The 25,934-nt window shown below is 36.2% G+C and overlaps 1 protein-coding gene across 6 annotated transcripts in view; it reads left to right on the top strand.

The window, feature by feature from the left end:
* Nucleotides 1–25,642, top strand: part of LOC109857124 (histone-lysine N-methyltransferase 2C-like) — a 32,144-nt gene extending 6,502 nt beyond the window's left edge. Inside the window, exons 13-40 of one of the 6 annotated variants that reach the window (XM_020433132.1) lie at nucleotides 494–655; nucleotides 756–882; nucleotides 989–1,203; nucleotides 1,363–1,484; nucleotides 2,763–3,035; nucleotides 5,579–5,714; nucleotides 5,814–5,917; nucleotides 6,010–6,631; nucleotides 6,765–6,944; nucleotides 7,124–7,333; nucleotides 7,570–7,860; nucleotides 7,971–8,453; nucleotides 8,593–8,825; nucleotides 10,082–10,219; nucleotides 10,965–11,313; nucleotides 11,434–11,621; nucleotides 11,752–19,204; nucleotides 19,900–20,340; nucleotides 20,441–20,711; nucleotides 20,878–21,104; nucleotides 21,205–21,422; nucleotides 21,509–21,865; nucleotides 22,045–22,395; nucleotides 22,532–23,097; nucleotides 23,180–23,648; nucleotides 23,741–23,923; nucleotides 24,159–24,337; nucleotides 25,128–25,642. In XM_020433132.1, coding sequence (XP_020288721.1) covers nucleotides 494–655; nucleotides 756–882; nucleotides 989–1,203; nucleotides 1,363–1,484; nucleotides 2,763–3,035; nucleotides 5,579–5,714; nucleotides 5,814–5,917; nucleotides 6,010–6,631; nucleotides 6,765–6,944; nucleotides 7,124–7,333; nucleotides 7,570–7,860; nucleotides 7,971–8,453; nucleotides 8,593–8,825; nucleotides 10,082–10,219; nucleotides 10,965–11,313; nucleotides 11,434–11,621; nucleotides 11,752–19,204; nucleotides 19,900–20,340; nucleotides 20,441–20,711; nucleotides 20,878–21,104; nucleotides 21,205–21,422; nucleotides 21,509–21,865; nucleotides 22,045–22,395; nucleotides 22,532–23,097; nucleotides 23,180–23,648; nucleotides 23,741–23,923; nucleotides 24,159–24,251 — 14,462 coding nt within the window. In that variant the 3' untranslated portion in view covers nucleotides 24,252–24,337; nucleotides 25,128–25,642. Of the gene's footprint in view, nucleotides 1–493; nucleotides 656–755; nucleotides 883–988; nucleotides 1,204–1,362; nucleotides 1,485–2,762; nucleotides 3,036–5,578; nucleotides 5,715–5,813; nucleotides 5,918–6,009; nucleotides 6,632–6,764; nucleotides 6,945–7,123; nucleotides 7,334–7,569; nucleotides 7,861–7,970; nucleotides 8,454–8,592; nucleotides 8,826–10,081; nucleotides 10,220–10,949; nucleotides 11,314–11,433; nucleotides 11,622–11,751; nucleotides 19,205–19,899; nucleotides 20,341–20,440; nucleotides 20,712–20,877; nucleotides 21,105–21,204; nucleotides 21,423–21,508; nucleotides 21,866–22,044; nucleotides 22,396–22,531; nucleotides 23,098–23,179; nucleotides 23,649–23,740; nucleotides 23,924–24,158; nucleotides 24,338–25,127 lie in introns of all 6 variants that reach the window. The other 5 variants (XM_020433131.1, XM_020433136.1, XM_020433135.1 and 2 more) reach the window with 5 other exon arrangements.
* The last annotated feature ends 292 nt before the right edge of the window (nucleotides 25,643–25,934 follow it).

The following is a 25,934-nucleotide window of genomic DNA, read 5'->3' as shown; positions in this document are numbered from 1 at the left end:
TTTTAAGTGAATGTTAGTACAGTAGTGCCTCGCTAACTTTCCGCTTCTTGATTCCGTGAGCGAAAAGATGTCGAGGAAAGTATTGTTTCGAGAATTGCCGGCTGTTATCTCTAATTGGCTCGTCCACGGACTTGACCGCCGCAGAGTCATCCCGACTAATTCACGCAAAGCCTTGGCGAAGCGCTTCTAGAAATTGGTGGGGATGACTTCCGGCAAGATATCGAGAGAAAAATTCGGCACGTTAATAAGACACTACTGTATGTAATGTGCTTTTAATGAGATTATCAATTTGGATTGTGTGAAGGAAAGTGCAGTTCTTTCTGTGTTCGCCGGTTTACTCTAACCAATAGGAACTGTCTTTCTCTCACGCGATTCTCATCAATCTTTGTTACAATACTATGTGAATAGGAAGATTTTATACATAAGATAAATTGTTCCCTTCTTGTCTATTATCTTACTCTTATCTATTATCTCTTCTATTATCTCTTTTTAGGCTTACCAAATATGGATAGTAAAGATATAGAGGAAATATTTAAGGGTGTTCTGACCGATGAATCACAGGAATCTCAAGAATCATCAGTGTTTTCTTTACAAGCTCAGACTTCGCATCCGTCGTCATCTACTACTCCTTTAGTATCGCCTTCTCCTCATCCTGGTAAATTCGCATGCTAAATATACATTAATATTGTAAACCTTACATAGTTTTTCAAGACTATTTTTATTTTATTGAATTGTTCTATGTAAATCTTTTGTAGGTATACAACCAGCGATACCTTTGGCAAGACCTCAAGTACCTGGCGCTTTACCCTCGGTTGGTCAGTCAAACTTAAACTCGCCTATGAGTTTTCCACCACCTTCGCCGTATCACTCTGAATACAGCAAGTAAGAAAAATACAGATTACAAGATCTAATACATACAAATAAACAATATAAATGTTCTATATTTAGTCCCTCTGAGAGCTGTGTAATCGTAATTTTAATTTTGCAGTAGTCCACAGTTTAGCCCGGCATTTTCGGAACCACCCAGTCCATGGGTGAACCCCGAGGACGAGGGAACCATTCCAGCGGGCAATGTTACCATTTCGAGCAATCAAAAAAACACTCAGAGAATGGAAAATGACGAGCCATTAGGCAGTGGAGCGACAATGGCTTCAGTACTTTATGCTAATATAAATCATCCCGAATGGAAAACTGAATACCCAGGTATATTTTATTACGTCATAAAGTACATATATATATATATATATTTAGATCAAGTATAACTTTTGTTTGTTTTCAACTTTCTTTGGCGGCTTGAGATTAAAGTTTGTTAATTTAGAGAATAATATTATAATTAACCAAGTATTTTTTTACCTCATGCAGTGTGGTCTGAAAGATACAAGCAAATATCGAAGAAGTGGCGAACGCTTCCAAATGACCAGAAAACTATGTACGTAACCCGAGCTCGGGACAATCGAGCCGCTCTTCGCAAGAAAACACAACAGGTAAGTCAATACTAAATGTCTATCGTAAAATAAAGAAACAAGAAAAATACGAACTTCAACTATTGCGCGCTTGTTTCCATTATTAATTAAGTTTTCTGGCCAAAGAATTTATGGCTAAAAAGCGCAATAATTCAATGGGATAACTCGCATTTCTGGACGTTCTTGGGTTTTTTTTGTCCACGAGCGTGTCTTGTGCTAACACTTAAGTGAAACTAACAGCTCGATATAGTTCTGTGTGTCGCAAATTATGTTCCTATTACGAGAGAAGATTTAGGATTTCCTCTTATATAGAATTATTAAAAATTTTGTAACTGAGAGGAAATACAATTTTTATTTTACGCGTACGCACATGAAGATTAAATAATCGAGTCTTTATGATGCAAAATATTGTACAATTAAGTGTGTAAATTAGTGAGAAAGTTTCTTATTTTTTTATATCGAGTTTTTTTTAAATTTATTTAAGTCTAATAAAACGATTCCCACTCACGCTTAAAAATAGAGTGAATGGGCCTATATAGTGGGTCCAAATGAGGTGAAGAGGGGCGATGTGTACACGGACGTTTCATATCTTTTATGTAAATTAAGGATTAATACAAGGGGATAGAAATATTTATAACATTATTCGTAAACATATAAATATATACATGCTGTAAATTAAAAAAATACAATTATATACAAGTTCGTTAATAAATCTATACGTACGCTCGGATTTACAACTTCGTCAAACTACGAATTTATATAAATTTGTTGTAGATTTGTATTTTTAGATTCATAAGTGTAGATGAATGAATCCTTTGTTATTCTGTTAACCTGTATATTATATCCAGTATAACACACCGTTTAGGTATATATTCAGCAAGAACTCCCACATATTTTACGAGTCTGTAGATATCTATATAAATCCACACGGAAGACCCATATATCCTGCTTGTATGTGTCTTTTATGTGTTCCATATAAATATAAAACTGATAGTCTTATATGTACTAACGATTCGAACCTCGTATCGAACGCGGTTTATTCTTATGTCGCCTCGTTCGGGCCCATTATATCGTTTCTTACATGCAAGATGGTTTTCACGTAAAGCTTCCTTTTTTATCCAGAATATTGTGTCCAAAAAAGTATTAGATACATGAGATAATGAAAATAGCAGATAATTAATATAGTAAGACATGATAAGGAAGAAAAAACCTTATTATAAAAGGTTTTTACGTGAAGCGTCTTCATGTGTATATCGCGTCTTCATGTTGTATGATCGCGAATCGCTCGGTTTTGACCAGTTCTCCAAGGATTCACCACTGCCATGCTCAAGCACAAACAACATTACTACCATTACCAACATAACCACTACCAACACTACCATCAATATGACTACCATTACCACTTCTACTGCCATGACCACCATCATCACCAAGCCTGCTGCAATGACGACTCAACAGCAGCAACAGCAACAACAGCAACAGCAAGTATTGGGTCTGAAACCTGTGGAGAAGCAGCCAGGAATGTTGATGGCTACGGGAATGACGTCGAACAGCAATAGTCAACATCAGGAGGTCTGTGGGGTGCAGGGAACCCCGCTCAGCCCTTCCCTTTCTCCCGAAGCTCCTAAAATTCTTCAGTCGATCGCCTTGCAATCCTGCACAACACCAGCTTCTTCCTCCTCTTTGTCTTCTTCTTCGTCTTCTTCTCTTTCTTCTTCCTCTTCTTTGTCTTCATCTTCACTGTCTTCTTCATCAACGTCATCATCATCATCGTCATCTTCTTCTTCTGCTTCTTCCATTTCCTCCTCTTCCTCTTCTTCTCACTACAACAATTCGGGTGAAGGGCAGCAATCTCTCCAGCAACGTCCACCCCCAATTGTCGTTAACAGCGGCGGCGGGAACGGTGGCGTAGATCAGCATCAGATTCGAGTGCTCACTCCGTCCGAGATCATGCGCACCCTCCCGTCCCTCAGCCAGGAGCACTACGACCCCCCACCTCCGCCACCACCACCCACTGCAATTGTTCACAATGTGCCTCCTGTACAGAACTATCACCACCACCACCACAACCCGAGTAACGCCATGGTGAGAGCCTTGTAGTGTCTTCTTGCCTTTCTTTCTGTGTCTGATCGCGAGTCTTAATGTATCCTATATATGTATATGTATATTATTTGAAATATCAAGCAAAAATTGTACTTTTTTAAAGCATCTAAGAGAAGATTTTTATATTCTCTAATTACATGTTTACACTTTACAAGACTGCAAATGATACATTCGTATTATTTTGTATTATTACTGTTATAGTTAGCATATGAGAAGTCAACACATTTATGAACATATTACGTTCAATTATTTAAGTAATTTGGGTAATGGTTTTATTTGAAATGATCAGACATATATATATCTTTTTTACCATTTTACTATTATGATATTTTATTTAGACGAAATATTTTCTATTGAAACGTTTACGTTTTTTAGTAGGATTATACACACATGAGTACACACAAAAACACAGTCTATGTTTTTAGATATTTAATCATTGTGACAGAAAGTATTATTGTGGTAAATAGTATATTATTTTCTTTTAAGCATTTTCCTTGATGACATATTCAATGGTAGTGTACTTTTTGTATTGGTTCCTATCATCTTTTATCCTTTTCGATCCTGAATCATAAATCATCATCATCTATTATTCCTTGAATCTACCGATATCGCTTTCGATCATTTTTATTTCTTATTGTGGGTGATTGTGGTAGATCTATTGTATATACGTTTTACAGCATATAGTATTGTATAATGGTTATGCAGTAGCTTAGTACTAATGTTATTATTTTACAATCTTTTTCAACTCCTCCTAAAATTATCACAAGCATATTTAAAATTATCTCATTATATTGCAATACACTTTTGAAAAAAATAACAAAAATATTGTATTATATATAATACAATATTTTTTTTATTTATCTCAAAAAAGCTAAACATATTGAAGAATATAGCAAAAATAAATTTATTTAAAAAAGAAAGATAAAAAAGATATATAAAATAACAAACAGACATATTTATATTCTATTTTTTTCTGCAAAAAAATGTCAGATATCTTCTATCTTTTTATATTCAGTGTAGATTATATATAATACTTGTTAACATATTTATTATATTTACATGTTATATTTTGTTATGTAGGTGTTAAGAATTTAGTGATAAGAATTTTGGATTTTGACATGCATGGGTGTTGCATTAATTTTAAACGAGACGTGATGTTGTATGTTTCTTGCTATGAATGAAATCTATTTATGCATAATTACACGTACACATACACAAACACATATACGTACTAATATAAGCTAATCTCTTTACATTAATAGATGGTGGCTGGTTATAGTTATTTCCAATGTGGTTGCATATATACTCGAGGATTTCCCTCTAATCATTTATCAATAATTTAGCAGCGTGCTGTAGTTATTTTTAAGAATGTTCATGCAAAATATGTGATATCGGTATACAAAAAAGTTACTTAAAAGGTTTACTTTAAAAAGATTTTATATTTAAGATTTTATATCGTTTATGGTTTTTTTAATACACACAATAACACTTTTGTGAAATTGCAAGATTATTCTTTAATTTGTAGACATTTTTCTCTAGCATTCTTTTAAATTTTTGGCCGATATTATGTATGATCTCTTTTATGAACATTTCTTATTGGCTGATTATGCTTCATGTGTTTAATGATGCTTTATAAAAAAAATTCAAAGTTATTACATTTCAACTGTAAATATAGTGAGAACATTTTATATTCTGCATATAAAAGTTTGTTAACACTTAACAAAAGTTGTGTGTGTACGTATCTATAAAGTTCATACTCTTATACATTTTGATATAATCAAGATACAGATTACGTAGATTGAATAAGAATAATAAAATTAACAATTTAATAGAAAATTGTATTTAAACATACTCTTTGTTGGATTGATTTACGAATATTTCAAACACACACAATAATAAATGTTACTAAAATAAACATTAACTGCAGTAAAAAAACTTTATTTGTCAAATGTAATAACTTTAGTGAGTAAAATATTTTGAAAATTATATATATAGAAATTTTTTTTTGATAGGAACAAGACCGACTATCGAATAGAGATCGATCCAGCAGGGAGGCTGAGCAGGAGAGACAATGGAAACAGTTGCAAGCTTTACGACAGCAGCAAGCTCAACTCCAACAACAAGTCATACACGAGCAACGCGTGCATGGTATACTACTTATGTGTTAAATATAATGTTTTTGGTATAGAAGTTTCTACAATAATTTAGATATATCTAATATTTAACACTTAAATCTTTTATTAATAGCGATGGCGAGAGTACACAGACAAATCAGCGAAGAAGGTACACCTCAATTGAACACTGATACCACTATCGGATTAACGACGCAATTACAAGTTTCCACGGCACAAGTAAATAATTCTGTCAATCTTATTTTACAAAATATACTTAAGTATCTTTTTCAGCACACTTTATTAAATATATAATTGATACATTATTACAGGACACAAATCAACTGACACCTCTAGCATCTCCTTCTCCAGGCTCTCGCACCACCTTTGCTACGCCACCGCTTAAAGCTCCACGCGGTCTTACTCCTCAGTCCCCTCATCATCAAACTATAGTACGTCTCCCCGCACCAGCTCCCTGTCGGACAGTACGCCCGGGTTTTCCACAGCCACCGTCTCCATTTTCGCCGCAGGCGCCGCAATCACCTCATGATTTTCCTCAGTCTCCCGCGTCTACTCAAACCTCCCAAGAGTCTCATTTTCAGCGTTTTGAAGGCAATGTTTCAACTCCCGCGTCTCCGTACTCGTCACCTCAGGCGTCAGGTACACCTCGCGCACCCGTGTTTAATCCTCCACGGCCTCCCGTTTATGCTCCCCCTCCTCTCGCTCCACCTGCAACATCGCGAACTCCTGATCCTTACAGCCAGCCACCTGCTACTCCCACGTCAGCCTCCGCTGCGCCTGGTTACCCATCACCCCGAAGTTCGGAGACTCCTCGAACACCTCAGGAGCAAGAAGTGACTTTCGGACAACAACCGGAAGTCAATAAACAATTGAGAGATTTACTGCAGAGGCAACAGTTCACTAAGAAAATTGAAGGAGGAAATTGGATTCAAGGTTTTACTTTTATAGTATCAAATATAACTATATTATATTTTAATGGTATACAATTTTTATATGTAATATAATATTTTTAAATATATATATATGTAATATTAATATTGATATTATTATTTTATTATTTGTTTAGACGGACAGAATAATTCAGAGAACAACCAACAACAATTCGAAGCGAGTCATGTGCAACTTCAGCAACATCCTCAAGTACCAAGTAACAACGGCGAAGGTACCTTTAGACATCCGCTTCCACCAGGCATTGTCAGAACTAGAATGCCTATTCAACCAAACGTCTTGATTAGAAATCCTATCGGTATGCATGTATATGATTTTATTTATTACTTTGTGCTATGTATTCAATTCTTAATTTTCTATTTATATAACATGAAGATATTTTCCTCATAAGGTGTTAATTTATTATTAAATATTGATGTTTCCACAAAAAGTTTGAGATTTTTATGAGATTTCTCTGTGTGTGACATATGAATCCAGGAGTAAATTCACGACATCCTGTAGCAGGAAATATTCAGGGTTCGACAGATCATCGCACTAGAATGCTACTACAGAATAGGCCGCAAATAGCTGCAAATATACAGCATCAATATGCTGTAACAGGAACTCAGAGTCTGCAAACACGGATGCCAGCAGCAAGAAATACTATTTCCGAGCCTTATGATATTTTGCAGCAACAGAGATTTACAGGTAATCTCGAAAGATTATACTTATGTAAAAATACTATTCGAATTTTTTAACAAATTGAAAAAATATATACATATATGATACAATGAAGAATTATATAATAATAATAATATATATACGTACTTTATTTACGTACTTTATTTTTATTTACTTCTTATTTTAATATTACTATTTATTTTAATATTTTTGTTTTATTAAGTTATAAAAGAAGTCTTTTTTAACCAAATAAATTCTTTTAGATGCAAATCAGACGCAAAACCTGAACCAGCGTGTTGCTCGGACGGCACAAGATAATCTAAACCAAAGTATTCGCATGTTGAGCACTGCCCCGGGAATAGTTCGAACACCTCTTATACCTACTACGATAAGTGAGACTACAGCAGTGACTACTTCAGAAGCGTCTGAGATACCCGATAACGTGACAGCCGAATTGGAAAAGTTAGAGCAAGAAGGAGCGGGACCGATGGTTGAGGTGGAAGGTGTCAGTGCAATATTAGGAGATTTAGCAGATGATGATGACGAATTACTTGGTGAGTTATTACAGAATGCAGATAATATTTACAGCAACTTAATTAGAATATTTGTAAATTTTAGTTAAGTAAAAAAATATACAAATCTAAAAAAATTTTGTTTTTTGAAGCCGAAATGGGAGCGGATTTCAACATTCTGGCATATGCCGATCCCGAATTAGCTATTGTGGGTGGAGATAAGACCAACATTCTTGATCTGGATCTCGAGCAAGTTGAGGTCGATCCGAAAGACGAAAAGCAAAAGAAAGAAACCAAGGATGAAGATCAGAAACCGGAATTGACCGATCCGTCACCTGAAATTGCCGATCCCAATCCGGTAGCCACAAGTCTGACATTGACGGAAAATTCTAATGTGCCGACGATGACATCACCGCAGGCAACGTCACAAACGATTCAGGCGCAAGTGGTGCAGCAGCAAATACATCAGCACATGCAACAACAAGCGGCTTTGGGACGTCCGATGCCGCCTGGAACAAGATTAGTGGCAGGTGATGGAGTTGTAGGAGTAGTGACTTCTACAAATACAGTGACTGTAAGCTATCCGTCCAGCTTTCCCGGACATCCGCAGAGAATAGCACAAACCCATATACAAGGTGATATATAATATATATGAAATATAGATGCTATACGTAAAAAAATTTATACATTTTACAGGAATTTATTAATATTAAAAATTCAGTCTACGTTTCCTTTAAACAATAGTATTTAATATCTATAAATATTTTATCGTAGTTACACAGCAACAACAACAGCAGCAACAACAACAACAACAACAACAACAACAACAACAACAACAACAACGACTAGGTATGCGAATGCCAAATGTGGCGGGAGTACCAAATGTACCAAGCAGAGTGGTCGCTGTAAATCACATGATCAGCACTCGGATGCCGCTGGCTCCTCCACCACCGCCACCGCCACCTCCATATCCGGGACCGCCACCTCCCTATCCAGGACCGATGCAAGTAAGTGTCAATCTTTACATTGTTTACACTCTGAAAGATTGTTATGCATTGCTTTGAAATATTTGATATTTTTGTATAAGTGAGGAATTAGAGAAAGAGATTGAAAATGAGACAAGCAGTATATTAGCAAATCTGAATCTATTGGTAATTTTGAACAGTTTAACGATTTTATATTTATTTTTATACAATTAATTTTGTTATAGAACGATTTACATGAAAATGTATAAAATATATAATGTAAAAAATTGTATATTTTCTTTTTGTATACATATCTTTTAGAAGGATGTTTCTTGAAAAAATTAATCAACATTCGTAAACATAATATGCATTAAGAGAGAAAGAGATAATTTTGATAGTAATACTAACATTAATAACACAAATCTTGTTAATAATTTATATTTAATTACGTAATACCATTTGCAAGCGTTTCTCTTATTATGTTTAATTAATAATATTTAATTCAGGATTTTGCATGTACATAATATTTGTGTCAGTTTTGTCGCAAATTTGCTGAATTTATTTCAAAAATACGTTGCGCAGCTGCAGTTTCAAATATATATATATATATACATATATGTGAAGTAATTTTGTAGTTTGCTAGAGGCTGCCTTTTTAAAATTATAGATGTTCTTGTGCAAATTATGCTAAGAAATATTTTTATACAATATATTTCTTAAATTACTTGTAGTTAAAAAATAATAGTTCTATATATTTACATCTCATATAAAGTAGCAATATATATAATTATTTTAATTCGAAGAAACTCTCTCTAAGAGATAAACATTATTTTAATACTCATACTTTTGCTGATATATTTATACACGTGTATTGTATATACAGGAGAGAGGATATTTATTATTTAGATATTCTATAATATAGCTAGAATATATAATCAATATTTTAAGGAAAAACGAAGATGTTGAAATTGGCTGTGATGTAGGCGTGTAGTTATATAATGAGCCTAATACTTTCAGCACCAAAAAGAATGTTTTCTAAAAAGAAATATTATAAATAATCGCTTTTATATATTTCTTTGATCACATAAAATAAAATAATAATTGTATCTAATATATTGATAGCATTATATATATATACTTATATACACATAAAATAATACCGAGATTTATTAATATATCTTTTGAGAAAATATTAACACACGTTGTGCTGAAAGGATTGTGGTAAAAATTTTGGCTGGTGTTTTTTGGCCTGGGTGTGCAAGTTTGCAATATGCATTTGGTGTTGGTGCATGTGTCTAGATGGGGCTGTGCCTAGGTGGTGGTGGGCGAGGTATGACGCGGCCCCCAGTCCATATGACGGGGCACCAGATACCGGTGGCGGGCCCGCCGATGGGCCCTTTGGTGCCACATTCTCACCGAAGACCTTTGCTTCTGCAGGTGAGCCAGATTCGGGGCATTTCCAGCATTAGCACATATCGAACGAGTTTAAAAAGTATTAAACAACTCTTATTTTTAAATCCTCAGTTTCACGGAAAATGACACTTTTTCTGTGCACTAGGATGAAAAATCCTATAATATTTGCAGTAGGATATTTTTCTATTGATGAAGAATCAATTGATAGAGAGAGAGAGAGAGAGAGAAAGAGATATGTTTTAAAAGAGTTATATAAGTTTTATACTTGAGAAGAAACATTTTTAATCTTCTTAAATTATGTTTATATAATGATGTTTATATGAAACTTGTTATATGTTGTACTAAAAAGAAAATATATAAAAAGCACTTAAATCTGTAATTTTATAAATTTAAATCAAGAAACATTCAAGAATACTTGCAAACACTTTTTTTCTACATTTACTAATATGAATTTTAATGCACTTTTAAATGTTTGCATGCTTATTAATTGCACAAATATTAATTTTACTAATTTTAAAGTTGTTTTTTTAAAATAAAATTTTGCTTAATTAATTTTTTCTTTAAAATATTTATTTTACAATAATGTTATCCAGAACGTTGCTATTTTATAATTATATAAAGCACGAATGTGTTGAAATTGTTGAGCATGTGTGTGTGTGTGTGTGTGTGTGTGTGCGCGCGCGCGTGTGTGTATTAAATGCGTAGGAGAAATCCCTAAATAATATCTATATGCAAAATCCACTTTGACTGTCAGCAGTCGTGTTCACAGGAGCAGCCGTTGTTGCTAGAAGAATTACTGGAACAAGAGAAACGCGAACAAGAGAAACAACAGCAGCAACAGCAACAACAACAGCAGCAGCAGCAAACTGAGAATACTGCTGCAGGAGGAAGTCTTCTGAGTGACAGTGACTTTGAAAGACTTAGAGCTGATGTTTTGGGCACAACATCACCTCCACAAGGTATGGCACCTGTGATCAGACCACCGTGTACGGCTAGACCACCTTCAGCACCCGGTACCAGCTGGCAGCAAAGCAGCGTTGCTGCTAATGGAACACCAAAATTAGCAACAGCTCAAGTGGGAGCGAGACAGCCAATTGCCACGCAGACACCACCCGAACGTTAGTATTTGTTTTTATTAAAACTTACTTTTTTTACATTTATTCTTAAATAAACTGCAACAGTTTTTAATGTTTCTATTTTAAATAATTATATTAATAAATAATTATTTATTAATTCAGCGAGAGTGACTACATTTACCATTCCCCAAATACCGGCACCACCAACTCCGCCAGAAAATATAGTTACCGAACAAGATCGACAAATTCAACTGCAATATGAACATTGGCTTAATAATCAACGTCAAATATTGACGCAACAATTAAACTATTACGAGACAGAAGTTCAAAAACGCCGTAAGTCAAAAAAGGTACGTAAAAATAAATCAATACTACTTGCTTTGTCTCTTGTTTTAATTGTTTCTTATTTTTTCTTATTATATATAAAATTTTTAATTATTTGAGTTAGTAATTAATTTGTTTTATCTTATTTATTTTTAGTCGCTTAACAGCAAACAACGGCAGCTTCGCAAATCCGGTAACGAACTACAAGAAACCGACTCCGCGGAGCTTAAACGCGTTACTAACGAACAACAAATTCTTCAGAAACACTTAGAAACCGCTCGAAAACAAAGCCGCCAACATGGTGCATTAATTCAAGAATATCACAACAAACAACAGCAACGACAGATTCAATCCCAACCAAACGAATCTTGTTCTCCACTAATGTCACCATCCCAGCATTCCCCAATGCATTCTCCAGCAGCCTTAGTTTCCCAAAGTCCTGGTCCTAGTATGATTCAACATTCACCAGCGACGCCATCAATTGTTCAACACAGTCCAGGTACACCGTTACTTCAGCATAGTCCAGGTAATCCTCAATCAACCAATCCGGGGACAATGTCACCTCATAACGTCCAGCAACAATCCCCAAGAATTGGTACTCCTCAAGGTGATGAAAGTCCTTTTAGTCCTGGACCATTACCTTCGCCGGGCTTATGCAATCCCAACTCTACGCGAATGACATCCCCACAACATAGAGCTATTATTAGTGGAAGATTGACAACTTCTCCTGGTGCTTTTACGCCAGAAACGCGAAATCAGCAACAAATGATTGCTGATCAGAGTGTAAGAGTTCATAATTTAACTCAGAGATTTGTTAGGCCACCAGAAGGAGCACAAAGAAGAGGCGGAATTTATAGCGCGCAACCTGGACAGCAACAATTACAATTGAGTCAACAACAGCATCAACTGTTGCAGAGACAAATAATACAACAACATGAAAGTGTTGCTCAAGATCAGGGACAAAGTGTTATTGCAGCTCGAGGAACGTTACAACGGCAGCAGGTTCTTCAGCAACAACTTGAAGGTGTTCCGAGACAACTTCTTCAGCAACAGAATGATATTTCTCAAGATGGACAAAATCTTGTTGCTCAAAGAAATTTACAAATATCTCAACAAAGACAGATTCTTCAACATAATGATCTTATTACTCAAGATGGGCAGAGTGTCATTGCTCAAAGAAATTTGCAAATAGCTCAGCAAAGACAACCAATTATTCAGCAACAGCAACAACCGCAACAAGAAAATATTTCTCAAGATGGACAGAATGTTGTTCAGAGATCAATTCAAATATCTCAGCACCGACAACAAATTCTTCAACAACAAATTCTTCAGCAACAACCTAATATTTCTCAAGACGCTATTTCTCAGGATGGACAAAATTCAATTAATCAGAGATCTTTACAACTGATGCAACCGCAACAACGACAGATTCTTCAACAGCAACAACAAAGTGATCTTTCTCATGAGGGACAAAATGCGGTTGCGTCTCAAAGAAACTTACAACAGATAAAACAACAGATTCTTCAACAGCAGCAACAAATTCTTCAACAACAACATGAAGGTATTTCTCAAGAAGGACAGAATTCTATTGGTCAAAGAACGTTACAAATGGTTCAACGACAACAGATTCTTCAGCAGCAGCAACAACAACAACAACAACAACAACAACAAGAAAGTATTTCTCAAGATGGACAAAATGTTACTACTCAAAGAAACTTACAAATGACGCCACAGAGACAACAAATTCTTCAACAACAGCATGATGCTGTTTCTCAGAATATATTTCAAGATGGACAAAGCGGTGTTGCTCAAAGAACATTACAAATGCCTCAACGTCAAATTCTTCATCAACAACAGCATGAGTGTATTTCTCAAGATGGACAAACTGTTGTTGCTCAGAGAAATTTGCAAATAAATCCACGACAACAAGTTCTGCAACAACAAATTTTACAACAACAAATTCAACAACAGCACGAAAGTATTTCTCAAGATGGACAAGGTAGTATTACTCAAAGATCATTACAGATTACGCAACAACAACGACAACAAATTCTTCAACAACATCAGCAACATGAAGCTAGTTCTCAAGCTATATCTCAAGAAGGACAAAATGCTATTGCTCAAAGAACACTACAATTGGCTCAGCAACGACAACAGAAGTTGCATCAACAACAACAACAACAACAACAACAACATGAAACTCAAGAAGGGCAGACAACTATTGCTCAAAGGACGCTTCAAGCAGCTCAACAACGTCAACAAATTCATCAACAACAGCAACTTGAAGGTGTTTCTCAGACTATTTCTCAGGAAGGACAGAATTCTATTCATCAAAGATCACTTCAGATAGCTCATCAACGTCTTCTCCAGCAACAGCAACAACAACGCCAATTTCTACAGATGCATCAGCAACAACAGCAACAACAAAAGCCGCCTACTTCGCCGATGGTATCTCAGCCAGCAAATTCCCCTAGTCCACAGCTTCATCAGCAACTTCAGCAAGGATATGGCCAACCTCCAAATTCACCTATGGTGCAGCAGGCGACTATGGGGTCTCCAATGCTTCAACAACAGTTGAATCCAACTTCGCAACCGCCTAGTCCAATGAACAGAATTTCGCCCATGCTTCATGGCGGTCATCATCACTCTTCAACATCTAATCAACCGCCTAGTTCACCAATGATGCCTAGAAGTCCTATGGTGGCTGGATCACCGATGCAGATGCAGCGAAGACAATCGACCGGAAATAGCCCCGCTATGCCGGACAGACCTCAGAGTGTGGAAAATCCTGGAACTCCAAGAGCACCTCATACTCCTCATAGTTATGTTCAGCAAACCACTAATTTAACAACTTCAAGTGATCAGCAGCAAGTTTCTCAGCAAATTTCTCAGCAAGTACTGCAAGAACAATCGTTATCAGAAAATTCTAGAGGTGGTGGAAATCCCAATAATCCCCTAAACCCGGTTCCTTATCCCAAATCTGGATATATTAAATTGGGATTAAGAGGTGGTTCACCGAATGATGTATATTCACAAGTTTCTTTATCAGAAAATTCTATCAAAAGTGAGAAAAGTTCAAATGACGTTGCAGAACGTTCTCGTCCACAATTTCCTTGGTTTAAGAGATTTGGATATTTTAAATTAGGTTTACGAGGTGGATCACCGATGTGGTCAAACAAGGCGGAAAATAGCAAGGGATTAGAAACACCTCAGACAAAAAGAGATCAATCAACAGAAGAGAAACCAAATACTTCATCAAATCGGAAAATAAGTAGAGTTGGTTCGTTGGTTTGTGCCGATTATAATGACTTTGATGATGATTCGCATACACCACCGCAAGCTTCACCAACAATCTTAGATGTAAAATCAGGTGGTCAAGGCGCTTCTTTGATTTCCTCGACTTTAGACAATGGATCTTTAACCTTAGAAAGTCCTGGAGAGAAGCTGGAGCAACTTCCAGACACGACGGATTATGATGATGATAAAACCATTGTCAACACTGAAGTTACCTTGAGTTCTACAGCTCAGCGAGATAGTGATGATATCACTGTGATCGAACAGTTCGGCGATTCAGAATTAGTGGACGTTATATCAGGTAGTCTAGAAGGTGATATGCAGGAAGAATATGTTCTTTTTGAACCTGGAATGGTAGTAGATCTCTCCGCTGATAGCAATGATTCACTCTGCCACGCTCTAGTGAATGATGCTGGTCAGGGTCACGACTTGGTCCAAATTTTGGAGATTGAAAATCCCGAATCACACTCGGAAGAACCAATTTTGAGCGATGAAGATCTAGTTCCGTCTCATATGAAAAATAAGAAAGGTCTCAGACTCGATATTGTGAGAACTTTACAATCTGGAAAGAAACTAGTCGCTGTTACTGATACTCCTGAGTCTCCAGATCAGGAGGAACTCCGAGTAGAACCTTCTCCAGGTCCCTATTTAGATCATTCTCCTGATCAGGACCTCATGTCCTTAGTAAGTGAGTCTGAAGTGGTTATTATTGATCCTACCACAAAGTCTCCTGAAGACAATCTTTCTAAGGGTTCTTGCGATGATGAGATTGAAAAAACTGATTCCAACGGGCAAACTAATGTCTCTAAAGAGAATGCAGAAAGCTTAGATGATCGAACCAAGTCTTCGAAACAAAGCAAGAGTCCTACGAACTTTATGTTTTCGGAAAAAACAGCCTATACAAAAATTCCTGTTCACCAAACAAATGTTACCACAATTACAATTTCGAAACCGGCGATATCGTTAGTAAATACTGTACTGTCTATAAATTCAATTCCAAATTCTACTAGTTCTAATACTCAAATGAATCAAATCTTAACTCAGCCAATCACAATAGAAGCAAAACCAGTTGGTCAGTTTGACTCGAAGGAAGCTTCTTCAAGTTCGATTAGTAATCAGAAAAATGTCACATTGCCGTCTACGATGGCAAGTATAGTGGCGGATGCAAAACTTGCCGCAAAGCTTAGTCAAACAGCTTTGGAGAGTATTTCTAATTCTCAGCAAGGCAAACCAGACACGAAAGTTCCGACAGTCAGCGAAACACCGAAAATATTATCTTCTAGCAAACTTTGTGCAAGCTCAAGTTTATCAAACGTAACGGAATCTCTAAATAATCCCACAAAGTTAGTACTAAATGTACAACCAACTTCTGTGACACTGTCGACTCCGAAGATGTCGATTCCAGACTTGTCGATAAAAGAGAATATTTCGAAGAACATAGAGAAGCAAGCAGAAAGTCAGGAAAACGATATGAAAAGAAAAAAAGAGGAAGAGGAGATTCAAGATAAAATCAAGAATGAGAACGATTCTCTAGAATTATCGGATCTTTCAGGAACTATTGCTGAGGAAAAAAAGAGCGATCCGTTAAATACCACGGACGAGTTGGAAAGTATGTTAGAGGCTATTCACAATCCCGCAGAAAACGCTGAGAACAAAAATGATACTCCAACGTCGACCTTGAAGAGAATGTCGCCCGTTACTGATGATCTATCGCTTGTAAATATATTAGAAAATGATACTGAATCAGTAGAAAACGACAAAGAACAGCTCTCTTCAGGGTCTGACTCTCAAAAAGGTACGAATAAATCAAAAGAGACCGAAAAAGACATCGAAGAAGCTAATACCGACAAAAATGTTCTTTTAAATGAAAAGAACCATCAGGAAAGTCTGTGTACCGAAGCAGAGAACTCTAAACAATTCCTTTCGGATTCTTTGAGCGATGAAAAAACTTTGCTGGAAGACTCTTCTGATGATCTGTTGGACATTTTGCACAATATTATTTCGTCGAAGCCGGAAATGGCGAACAGTGGCGAACTAAAATCTAGTATTTACCAGATGCCAACTCCAAATAGTGGTGAACTGAAGTCTAGCATTTACCAGATGCCAGCTCCGTTGGATACTTTACCTTTGAACATTCTTCAAGATTCGATCGACTTGGAGCAAGAAAATTTCGAAAACGACCAACAAATTCCTCCGACTGAAACTAAAAATCAAGTAAAAAATCAAACTTCTGAAGTAAAGAAGAGTTCTCCAGCGACAAATCAAACTTCTACTTTGGTGGTCAGTACTGTGGCGCAGTTGCAAAAGAGTACAACTACTGTTCCTCATCTATCACCGCTTTCGAAGCCGACAGAATTAACTTCGAACGTAGCCAACGCGTCCAGTCAACTAATGACTTTCTTATCATCCTTTCATACCAATCAGACAACGGGGAATCAAACCACAGTAGTCACTATGGTTTCTCCGGCCAAATCTGGGAGTGTACTATCGACTTCTAGCACAATGTCGACTTTGAATTCATCAAATAATATTCCGAATGTAGTTGCGACATTGGCTAGATCAGATCAAGGTCGATCTCAATCAAACGTGACTAGCGCTAAAGATATGGATTTTAGTATGAAAGAGCCACCTAAGGAGTCTAGCGGAGTTGTTACTGCGATTTCGAAGGTCGGTAGTAATGAGCAGCAGGTTTTTCGGATTGCTTCTTCAGCTGCAACTCTTCAATCCACTTCAGTTTCGAATCTTTCAAGTACTTCTTCAGCAATTATAACATCTAGAACAATTGCAACTTCTATCTCAATCACCTCGAACGCCATATTAAATACCATGCTGACAAGCTCGACCCCTTTAAAATCTTCAGTTGCTTGTCATAGTCGAAGTAATACGATACCAACTCAGTCTGCCAATCTTCTGTGTTCTGTTTTGCCTTCGACTTCGATACAGCGCTCTCAAGGCCTCCAGACGATTGTTCAAGTCAGTTCAGGATGTTCAACTTCTCGAGTATTGGTGAATACCACTTCAACTGTGACAAACTCAATGCCAACTCAGTGCGTTAGGACTAACATGCCACCCTCAATGACTTCCAGCGGAGTTCCCGCTAGCATCCTTCAATCGACGTTATCACAAACAAGTCCTTCGACTTCTAATCAAGGACAGTACAAGCCTTCAGGTCTTCTACCTATGGACAATAAAAGTAACGAACTTAAAAATCAATCTGTGACACCAAAAAAAGAACCTGAAGATTCCGAAATTCAAGAAAAAAGAGAAATAGAAGGTAGCAAAAATTCTTCTAGTTCTTTACGATTAGAAGAATCCCAGAATGTATTGTTGAAGCAACTATTACAAAACACAAATACAAATACAGGATGTGCCATTCCTGCAGAAGCATTACAAGGACCAGGTCTATCAGGATGTCTTTCGCTGGAAGCTCAGTTAGCCATGCCTTTTTTGTCACAACCATTTTTACGTCCTCAGCAAGAAGTCCTGAGCGAATTAAAGGACGAAAGACCAAAACCGATAAAACACCTTCTTTTTACAAGGGAAACTTCTTTCTTGTCACATTCAGTAACACCTGTGAATCAAAGTTCATTAAATAAGGAAGAACCACCTAAACCTCCAATATCTAGTTCAATCCCGATAGCAGCACAAAAAGGACAAACTGAGAGTTCAAAGCAACAAGCACCAACAAAATCAATTCCTAGTACTTCAGCAAGTTCTTCAGCAAGTTCTTTAGTAAATCAACAACCTGTTTCTTCGACGGTAACAATGGCAAGAACATCTCCGAGCGTTTCTACAAATCAAGAGACTTCTAGTGGCGATCAGGTTAAGTCAGGGACTGGTATAAGCGAGGGACCTCCGACTCCACAACGCGTCGCCGTGCAAAGTAAACCATTAGTGACTACTGGAATGGCATCGAAGACGATGCCACTACCGACCAACAATTCCAGTAATATTTCTCAGACTCAGATCGAGCAGCCTCAAGTGCAAATCACACAAAAACCGATAGTGGCTCAAAAACCGATTTCTTCTTCATTATCATCATCCTCTTCTTCTTCTTCGACTTCCTCTGTTCAACAACAATCTGTTCAACAAGTGCCTCATAGCCAAGGGCCCATTGCAGGTCCACCACAAACCGTTACGGTGCCCGCTGTTCCATCGGGTTCCAATGCAGTGCCTTTGGTCGAAGTGAAGAAAGAGGTTGGCCTTGAGGAAGTTCTATCAGCTACAACGCCAACCAGTCAATTGCAGACTGATACCAAAGACTTTCTTACTGCCAAAGAAGAGCTCATGGACAGTGTAATGGATGATAAAACTGGTGAGTAATCTGTATTAGTCAATTCTCTTCTATTCTTAGTTTCTATTGCAGTCGAATCGCGTTACTGTTAACACGTTTGTCCAAATTACTCGCGTTAGTGTTAACAATTCCCCTCATTTTACTATTCTTTAACTTTATGCGCACGCAGTCGATGAAATGCACCGGAAATAGCATAGACGTATAATATATAGACTGCGCGTTTGGCTGAAAAGATGTCTTCAACGTTGAGAGAGACAACATACTTTGAATAGTAACTCTTTCTCTATCTATCATTTTTCCCACTACTTTGCTAGACAAAGATGAGGCTACTATTCAATACCAGCTGTCTCTCTCTCAACGTTGAAGACATTTTCTTGACATGGCAAAGGTAGGGAACGCGCAGTCTATATATTATACGTCTATGGGAAATAGTGCGAAGAAAACACGTGCTACAAAACTCGTAATGTGATTGGCTGACATATAAAGTAAGATGGAGAAGTTAACATTATCGAAGGGAAGCGTGCTAATAGCGTGTGTAACACGATGTTAACAGTATGAAGATTAACAGTAACGCGATTCGACTGTGGTCAATTTCTTATTCAATACGTTAGAAATCATTACGGTCGCAATTAAGAAGAATTATTTTTCTTTTAGAAATTTTAAAATTAAAATTGTAAAATTAAAATTATATATTTGTGTGATTTAATCTGATTTAGATCTCAAAAAGTTGAAAAGAAGACAATATCAGCAGAAACGAAAACAAAGCCAAGGCAAAGATGCCACAACTGCGCCTCAGAAAAAACGGTCTCGCAAGATCTCACGTTATGACGAAGACTACGACACATTTGTGGATAATCTGATGGCACAGTTGCGACAGCTACCACCAATGACAGTGCTGGAACCTCTTCTGGGACGCAACTTCGGAGTATGTCCAATTTTTGGCTGTGGGGATCTTACAAAGATCGGAAGTCAGAAAGATTATAACGCGAGAACTGGCGACTTGATTGGAGGTTACGGTTCGGCCAGTTTGCCTGGAGTTTCTGATCACTACAATACGCAACCTTTCGGAGAATTAGACCCCTTACCACCTCAGCAGCCTTCGATCACGCAGAGAGGATTCTATGAACAAGAGTTTCCGCCTTTGAAGTTGGATGATTGTGCGTATTTTATTTATTTTTATTAAAAAATATCTTGCAAGAATAAAAATAATTTGTTATGAATTAATAAAATGTGTAATTAAAAAACTTGTTGTTTCAGCTGATGATAAAAAAGAAAATATGACAATGAATCGCGATGTAGATTCTCCGGATACCATCGTGAGTTCATCCTCGCCTGAATGTGTTATACCAGAATATATGCATCGTTTCCCCGGATTGCGACTAATTGAAGAAGAGTCAGACGAAGATGCGGACTGGTTGAAACGCGTGTCACCTGCCATACCTTTGATCTCGCCTATACCAATCAGATTGAAGCCTGCTTATTCGAAAGATGCAGCTAAACAAGACAAAGAGAACCTTGGAATGCCCAAGTATGAAAATTTATGTTTACTTATAATTAATATGTATAAAATAAATATATGTATAATATTATACAGTATTATACAGTAATATTATACAGTATGTTGTATCCAACTTTATTATTTTTTATTATTACTTAGAATATTGTTATTTATAAAGCTATGTATATTTTTTCAGACTTGGCAAGTCTCCTCCGATTCCTTTACGCGAAAATGGAAACGTCACCGTCACCTTAACACTTAATAGTCAAGCTGCTGATGATATTATGGGTGTACTTAAAGACCTCGCTAATATTCTGAATATAGCACCACCCTCTGGTTATCAGATTGTTGAACGCACCACCACACCTCCCAGTCAAAAACTGGGATTGTATAGAACAAAAGGAAAGGACGGTAAAGAAGGTGGTATGTAGTCAGAAAAATAATAATTATCTAATCACTATTTAAATTAATATAAAACATTATTCAATATACATAAATATTTTAAAATATATTTATTTTCCAGCTCCAATTGATATACAAAGCATCTTGAACGGTGCGGCGAAGTTCTGCCGCCATTGTGACGTTGTGATTCTTAATAGCTTGATTCGGAAGAAAGTGTCGGATTTGCCATTCTTAAGCAAAGAAGAAGCTGAACCTGGTGACGAGCTTTGTTTTTGTTCGGTGGCTTGTTACATGCAATTTGCACTTATGCATCGAACACCTACCAACACTCAGGATAAGGTATAAAAGATGCACTTTTTTCCTGTTTATTATTACACATACGTATATAACATGAATGCATATTACATGATTCACTTATTTTGCAGGCCGCGACTATAGTAGACCATATATGTTCTAAAACAGAACCTTTGGAAGATGATCTGAAGAATGTAAAGAAATTCCCTGTCAAGCAGTTACAACAGCAAGAAAAAGTCAAAAGCATGGAAATAGATAATGGACCTGCTGTAGATATCAAAGTGAAAACTGAGAAGCCAGAAAATACGGAAAACATGGAAATTGATGAGAAACGAGCTAAGAAGCATTCGATTACTGAAGAGACTAATGAAACTGAGCCGCAACCTCCTGCAAAAGTTTGGAAAGGTGTGAAATATAAAATATGGTCGGTGGGAAACATGCAACCTCCTACTAAATTCAAAAAACCCACCGAAAAAGAACTAACTGAGGTAAATGATTAATCTAGTTATTTAAGATTGATTTGGAGAGATTTTGAAAAAATTCGATTGTCTAAAAAGTTACGTCTTGTTATATTAGATAGTTTTATTATTTCTCCGATATTTCGAAATAAACAAATGTTTTCAGAATTACATGTAAGAGAAATATAAAATATATTTTCTTTTGCTAGATGCTATTTCGCATGGGAATCACTGTAATGCCCGTGAAATGCGAAGACAGTCGTCGTTGCATGTTCTGTCAGGGTCAAGGTGACGGACCCACCGATGGACCAGCTCGACTACTTAATTTTGACGTAGACAAATGGGTGCATCTCAATTGCGCGTTATGGTCCGAAGATGTGTACGAACAAGTAAATGGCGCGTTTATGAACTTGGATACTGCTCTGCAGCACAGCCTCGCTCTGAATTGTATTGTTTGCGAAAAACCTGGTGCCACAGTCAAATGCTTTAAGATCAGATGCACCAATGTCTATCATCTAGGATGTGCTGTTAAAGATAACTTAGTTTTTTACAAGAATAAGGTATTGAATCACTTGTAAAATTAATATATGATATAATTAGGCTCATAGAATTTACGAGATTTTTTAATATTATTTTTTATAAAAGTGTATATGTATATTTTTCTCAATCATCTATTCTCTCTTTCTCTTTTTTTAGACCACTTTCTGTTCCCAACACGTCCAAAAGAACGAGAAAGATAACGAATTGACCACGCTGTCAGTTTATCGTCGCGTTTATGTCAATCGCGATGAAAATCGTCAAGTTGCAGCAGTGATGCACCACTCCGAGCATAACCACTTACTTCGCGTAGGGTCTCTCATTTTTCTCAGTGTCGGCCAACTGCTACCTCATCAATTGCAGAATTTTCACACGCCTAATCACATTTATCCAGTGGGTTACAAGATCATACGCTTCTACTGGAGCATGCGCACACCTAATAAGCGTTGTCGTTACATCTGCTCAATCCATGATGTTTCTGGTCGTCCAGAATTTCGTGTTCTCGTCCAAGAACCTTTTCAGGAAGATGTTGAGCTGCGGGATGCCACTCCGCGGGCTGTTTGGAGTCGAATTTTAGAACCGCTTGCGGCATTGAGAAAAAGTACAAACTCTATGCATTTCTTTCCGAGACATATTACAGGCGAAGATTTGTTTGGCCTGACAGAACCAGCAGTAGTGCGAGTTCTGGAAAGTTTACCTGGAATCGAGACCTTGACTGATTACAGGTGGGTATCTCTTGAGTTAACGGAATGATAACGATTTGGATCACAGTTTTCTGAATTTTATTAATTTCAAATTCAATTTTAGGTTTAAGTACGGTCGCAATCCACTACTGGAATTACCTTTGGCTATAAATCCAAGTGGAAGTGCGCGAACAGAAGCTCGTTTGCGTAATCAATTGCCGTGGAAACGTCCGCATACGCAACGTACAGGAGGTTTAGCGGCACGCGGAGCCGTGCCATTTGCTTTATCGACGTGCAGTAGCGTCGCCGGGTTAAGCACGAGCGCTTCTTCAACACTGGCGGTCGTTGCTGCCGGTGCGGGCGAAGCTCCCTCCTGTCCCTACTCCAAACAATTTGTGCATTCCAAGAGTTCGCAGTATAAAAAGATGAAGCAAGATTGGCGTCATAACGTTTATCTGGCGAGATCAAAGATTCAAGGTTTAGGATTGTATGCAGCGAGAGATATAGAAAGACATACGATGGTGATCGAGTACATAGGAGAGATTATCAGAACGGAATTGGCGGAGATGAGAGAAAAACAATATGAGATTAGAGTAAGTGTTGATTCTTCAATTCTATCATTTAAAATCTATAATTATCTCGTCCTTGTATCCTTTTATCTAATATATGTATTTTGGTTTTGCAGAATCGCGGTATTTATATGTTCCGATTAGACGAAGAACGAGTAATAGATGCAACGCTGTGCGGTGGTTTAGCTAGATACATCAATCACTCTTGCAATCCTAATTGCGTCGCTGAGATCGTCGAAGTTGATCGCGATCTTAGAATCATTATCTTTGCCAAGCGTAAAATCTCACGTGGTGAAGAGGTAACTTGCAAGGTTTTTAATTATGTTTTTTTAATTACTTTTGAATTTAATTAGAATCTTTGAAGTAAATAAATTTATTTAGATATTATCTATTTTTCATTATCTTATTTGGAAATTTTCTCATCTCTCTCTATTTATATTTTTTTAAATTCAATTTTTCAAGATTAGTTTTTTTGTAAAACTTCCATTTTATAGTCATCTTTTTAAAAATCTTATTTGTCTTTTATTTTTCCAGCTTGCTTATGATTACAAATTCGATATCGAGGACGACCAGCACAAGATTGCGTGTGCTTGCGGCGCACCAAATTGCCGCAAATGGATGAACTGAATAAATCAGGATGATCGCAAGAAGAAACAAATGAAAGACTCAATCTTTCCACCCTGTCGATTGTTATTGTTGCTCCGTTATATAGGGTAGGAAATTTATATAGTGGTAGTTTTCCACGTCGAATATATACAAAAGTAAAATAGAGACAAAATCTATATAAAAAAATTACATTAATACAAAAATACATACAAAGTTTATGTATATACACGTGTATTATCATATGTATATGTTATAATATAAGATATTATAATGTAAATATTGAAATATGCACGTTTATATTATAACTGTATACATATAATTTATTGCACTAAAATATACATAAACACACGACAAATACCACAGACACCGCCGTAATTCAACCTGTAAGTGCCATCGTGCGGTAATTCTAAACGATTCTAATTAATTCTAATTAGACAATTAACCCCGGATTTCTTCTCTCATTTCTTCTTCACATCATACATATTATGTATGATTATACGTTCCTTTTCCAACTAAAAGAAATTTTTGGTTTCTCTTAGTTGGGAAGAATATAAGACAAAATTTTTCAGATACAGATTTATATAAAAGAAGAATTAAGACAATTTTTCAGATCCAGATTTATATATAAAAGAAGAATTAAAAAGTTAAGAATAGATACAAAAAAGAATAAATTAATGTATAAAGTAAATATAGACAATTTTTAACAAAAGATATACATAATGTAGATTAAAACGTGCAAAATCAAAACAATTGCAAAAAATAGTTTAGTAAAAATGGTTTTATTAAACTAACATCAGTTAGTTAATCCGACTATATATTCGTCTGTTTTATGAACAATTTATTCTTTTTTGTATGAATACTAACACACAAAGTAAAAAACAGATTTTCTTTATTTAGGAGTGATCCAGGGTTAAGACTTTAAGAATCAATAGGTCGAAGAGAACTCGCGTGGTGCTAATCAGAGACGCCATCACATTCCTCCAAAGTGTTATACAATATACATATATTATACATACATAGTTATATATCGTTATATATATTATATATATAAAAAAAAAGAAATATCGCTTGTATATTACTATTATTATCGTGTACGAGACGAGTGAAAAGTATCAAGAGAGTGAGAGAATAGAAAAGTATGTATGTATATGAAAGAGAGAAAGAAAGATGAGTGTGAGAGATAAAGAGAATTTATATCTTTGCTTTTTGACGAATGACAATTTGTTGTAACATAGATTGTTTATTATATGATTATTATATCATGTATAATTATAATATATATTAGACACATCTCGCGCGTGTGATCGCACCGATTCTGTAAATATATATATTATATAGGAAGTAGTTATTTTCAAACTACTAAGTACATGTATGTAAAATGAAAGATACATATGAAATGATTTTGAAGATTATATACGATTATTATACCAATTTTTCATCAGAGGTGTGTAATTTATAATACGCTAAAACAAAATATCTACCTTTGCTTTCTCTCACAAAGACTTTTTCGTGCAACATAAATAATGGGAGAAAGTAACGTCAACCGAAGTTCTTATAACGTTGCAAAGTGTAAATTATAAAGAAGCTAATAATAAATATTGTAATTTTTTCGCATTAGAAATATTTTGTAATTTCTTTTTCTCTAAAAAATATTGTGTAAGTTATTTATATTAGATATATCTCACGCTATTTCATAACACAAGA

The sequence above is a fragment of the Pseudomyrmex gracilis genome, unplaced genomic scaffold, assembly GCF_002006095.1.
Source record: "Pseudomyrmex gracilis isolate BER0280 unplaced genomic scaffold, ASM200609v1 scaffold_144, whole genome shotgun sequence".
Taxonomy (NCBI): domain Eukaryota; kingdom Metazoa; phylum Arthropoda; class Insecta; order Hymenoptera; family Formicidae; genus Pseudomyrmex; species Pseudomyrmex gracilis.
Note: the sequence above shows the minus strand (reverse complement) of the source record. Positions and strands in the feature narration are given on the sequence as shown.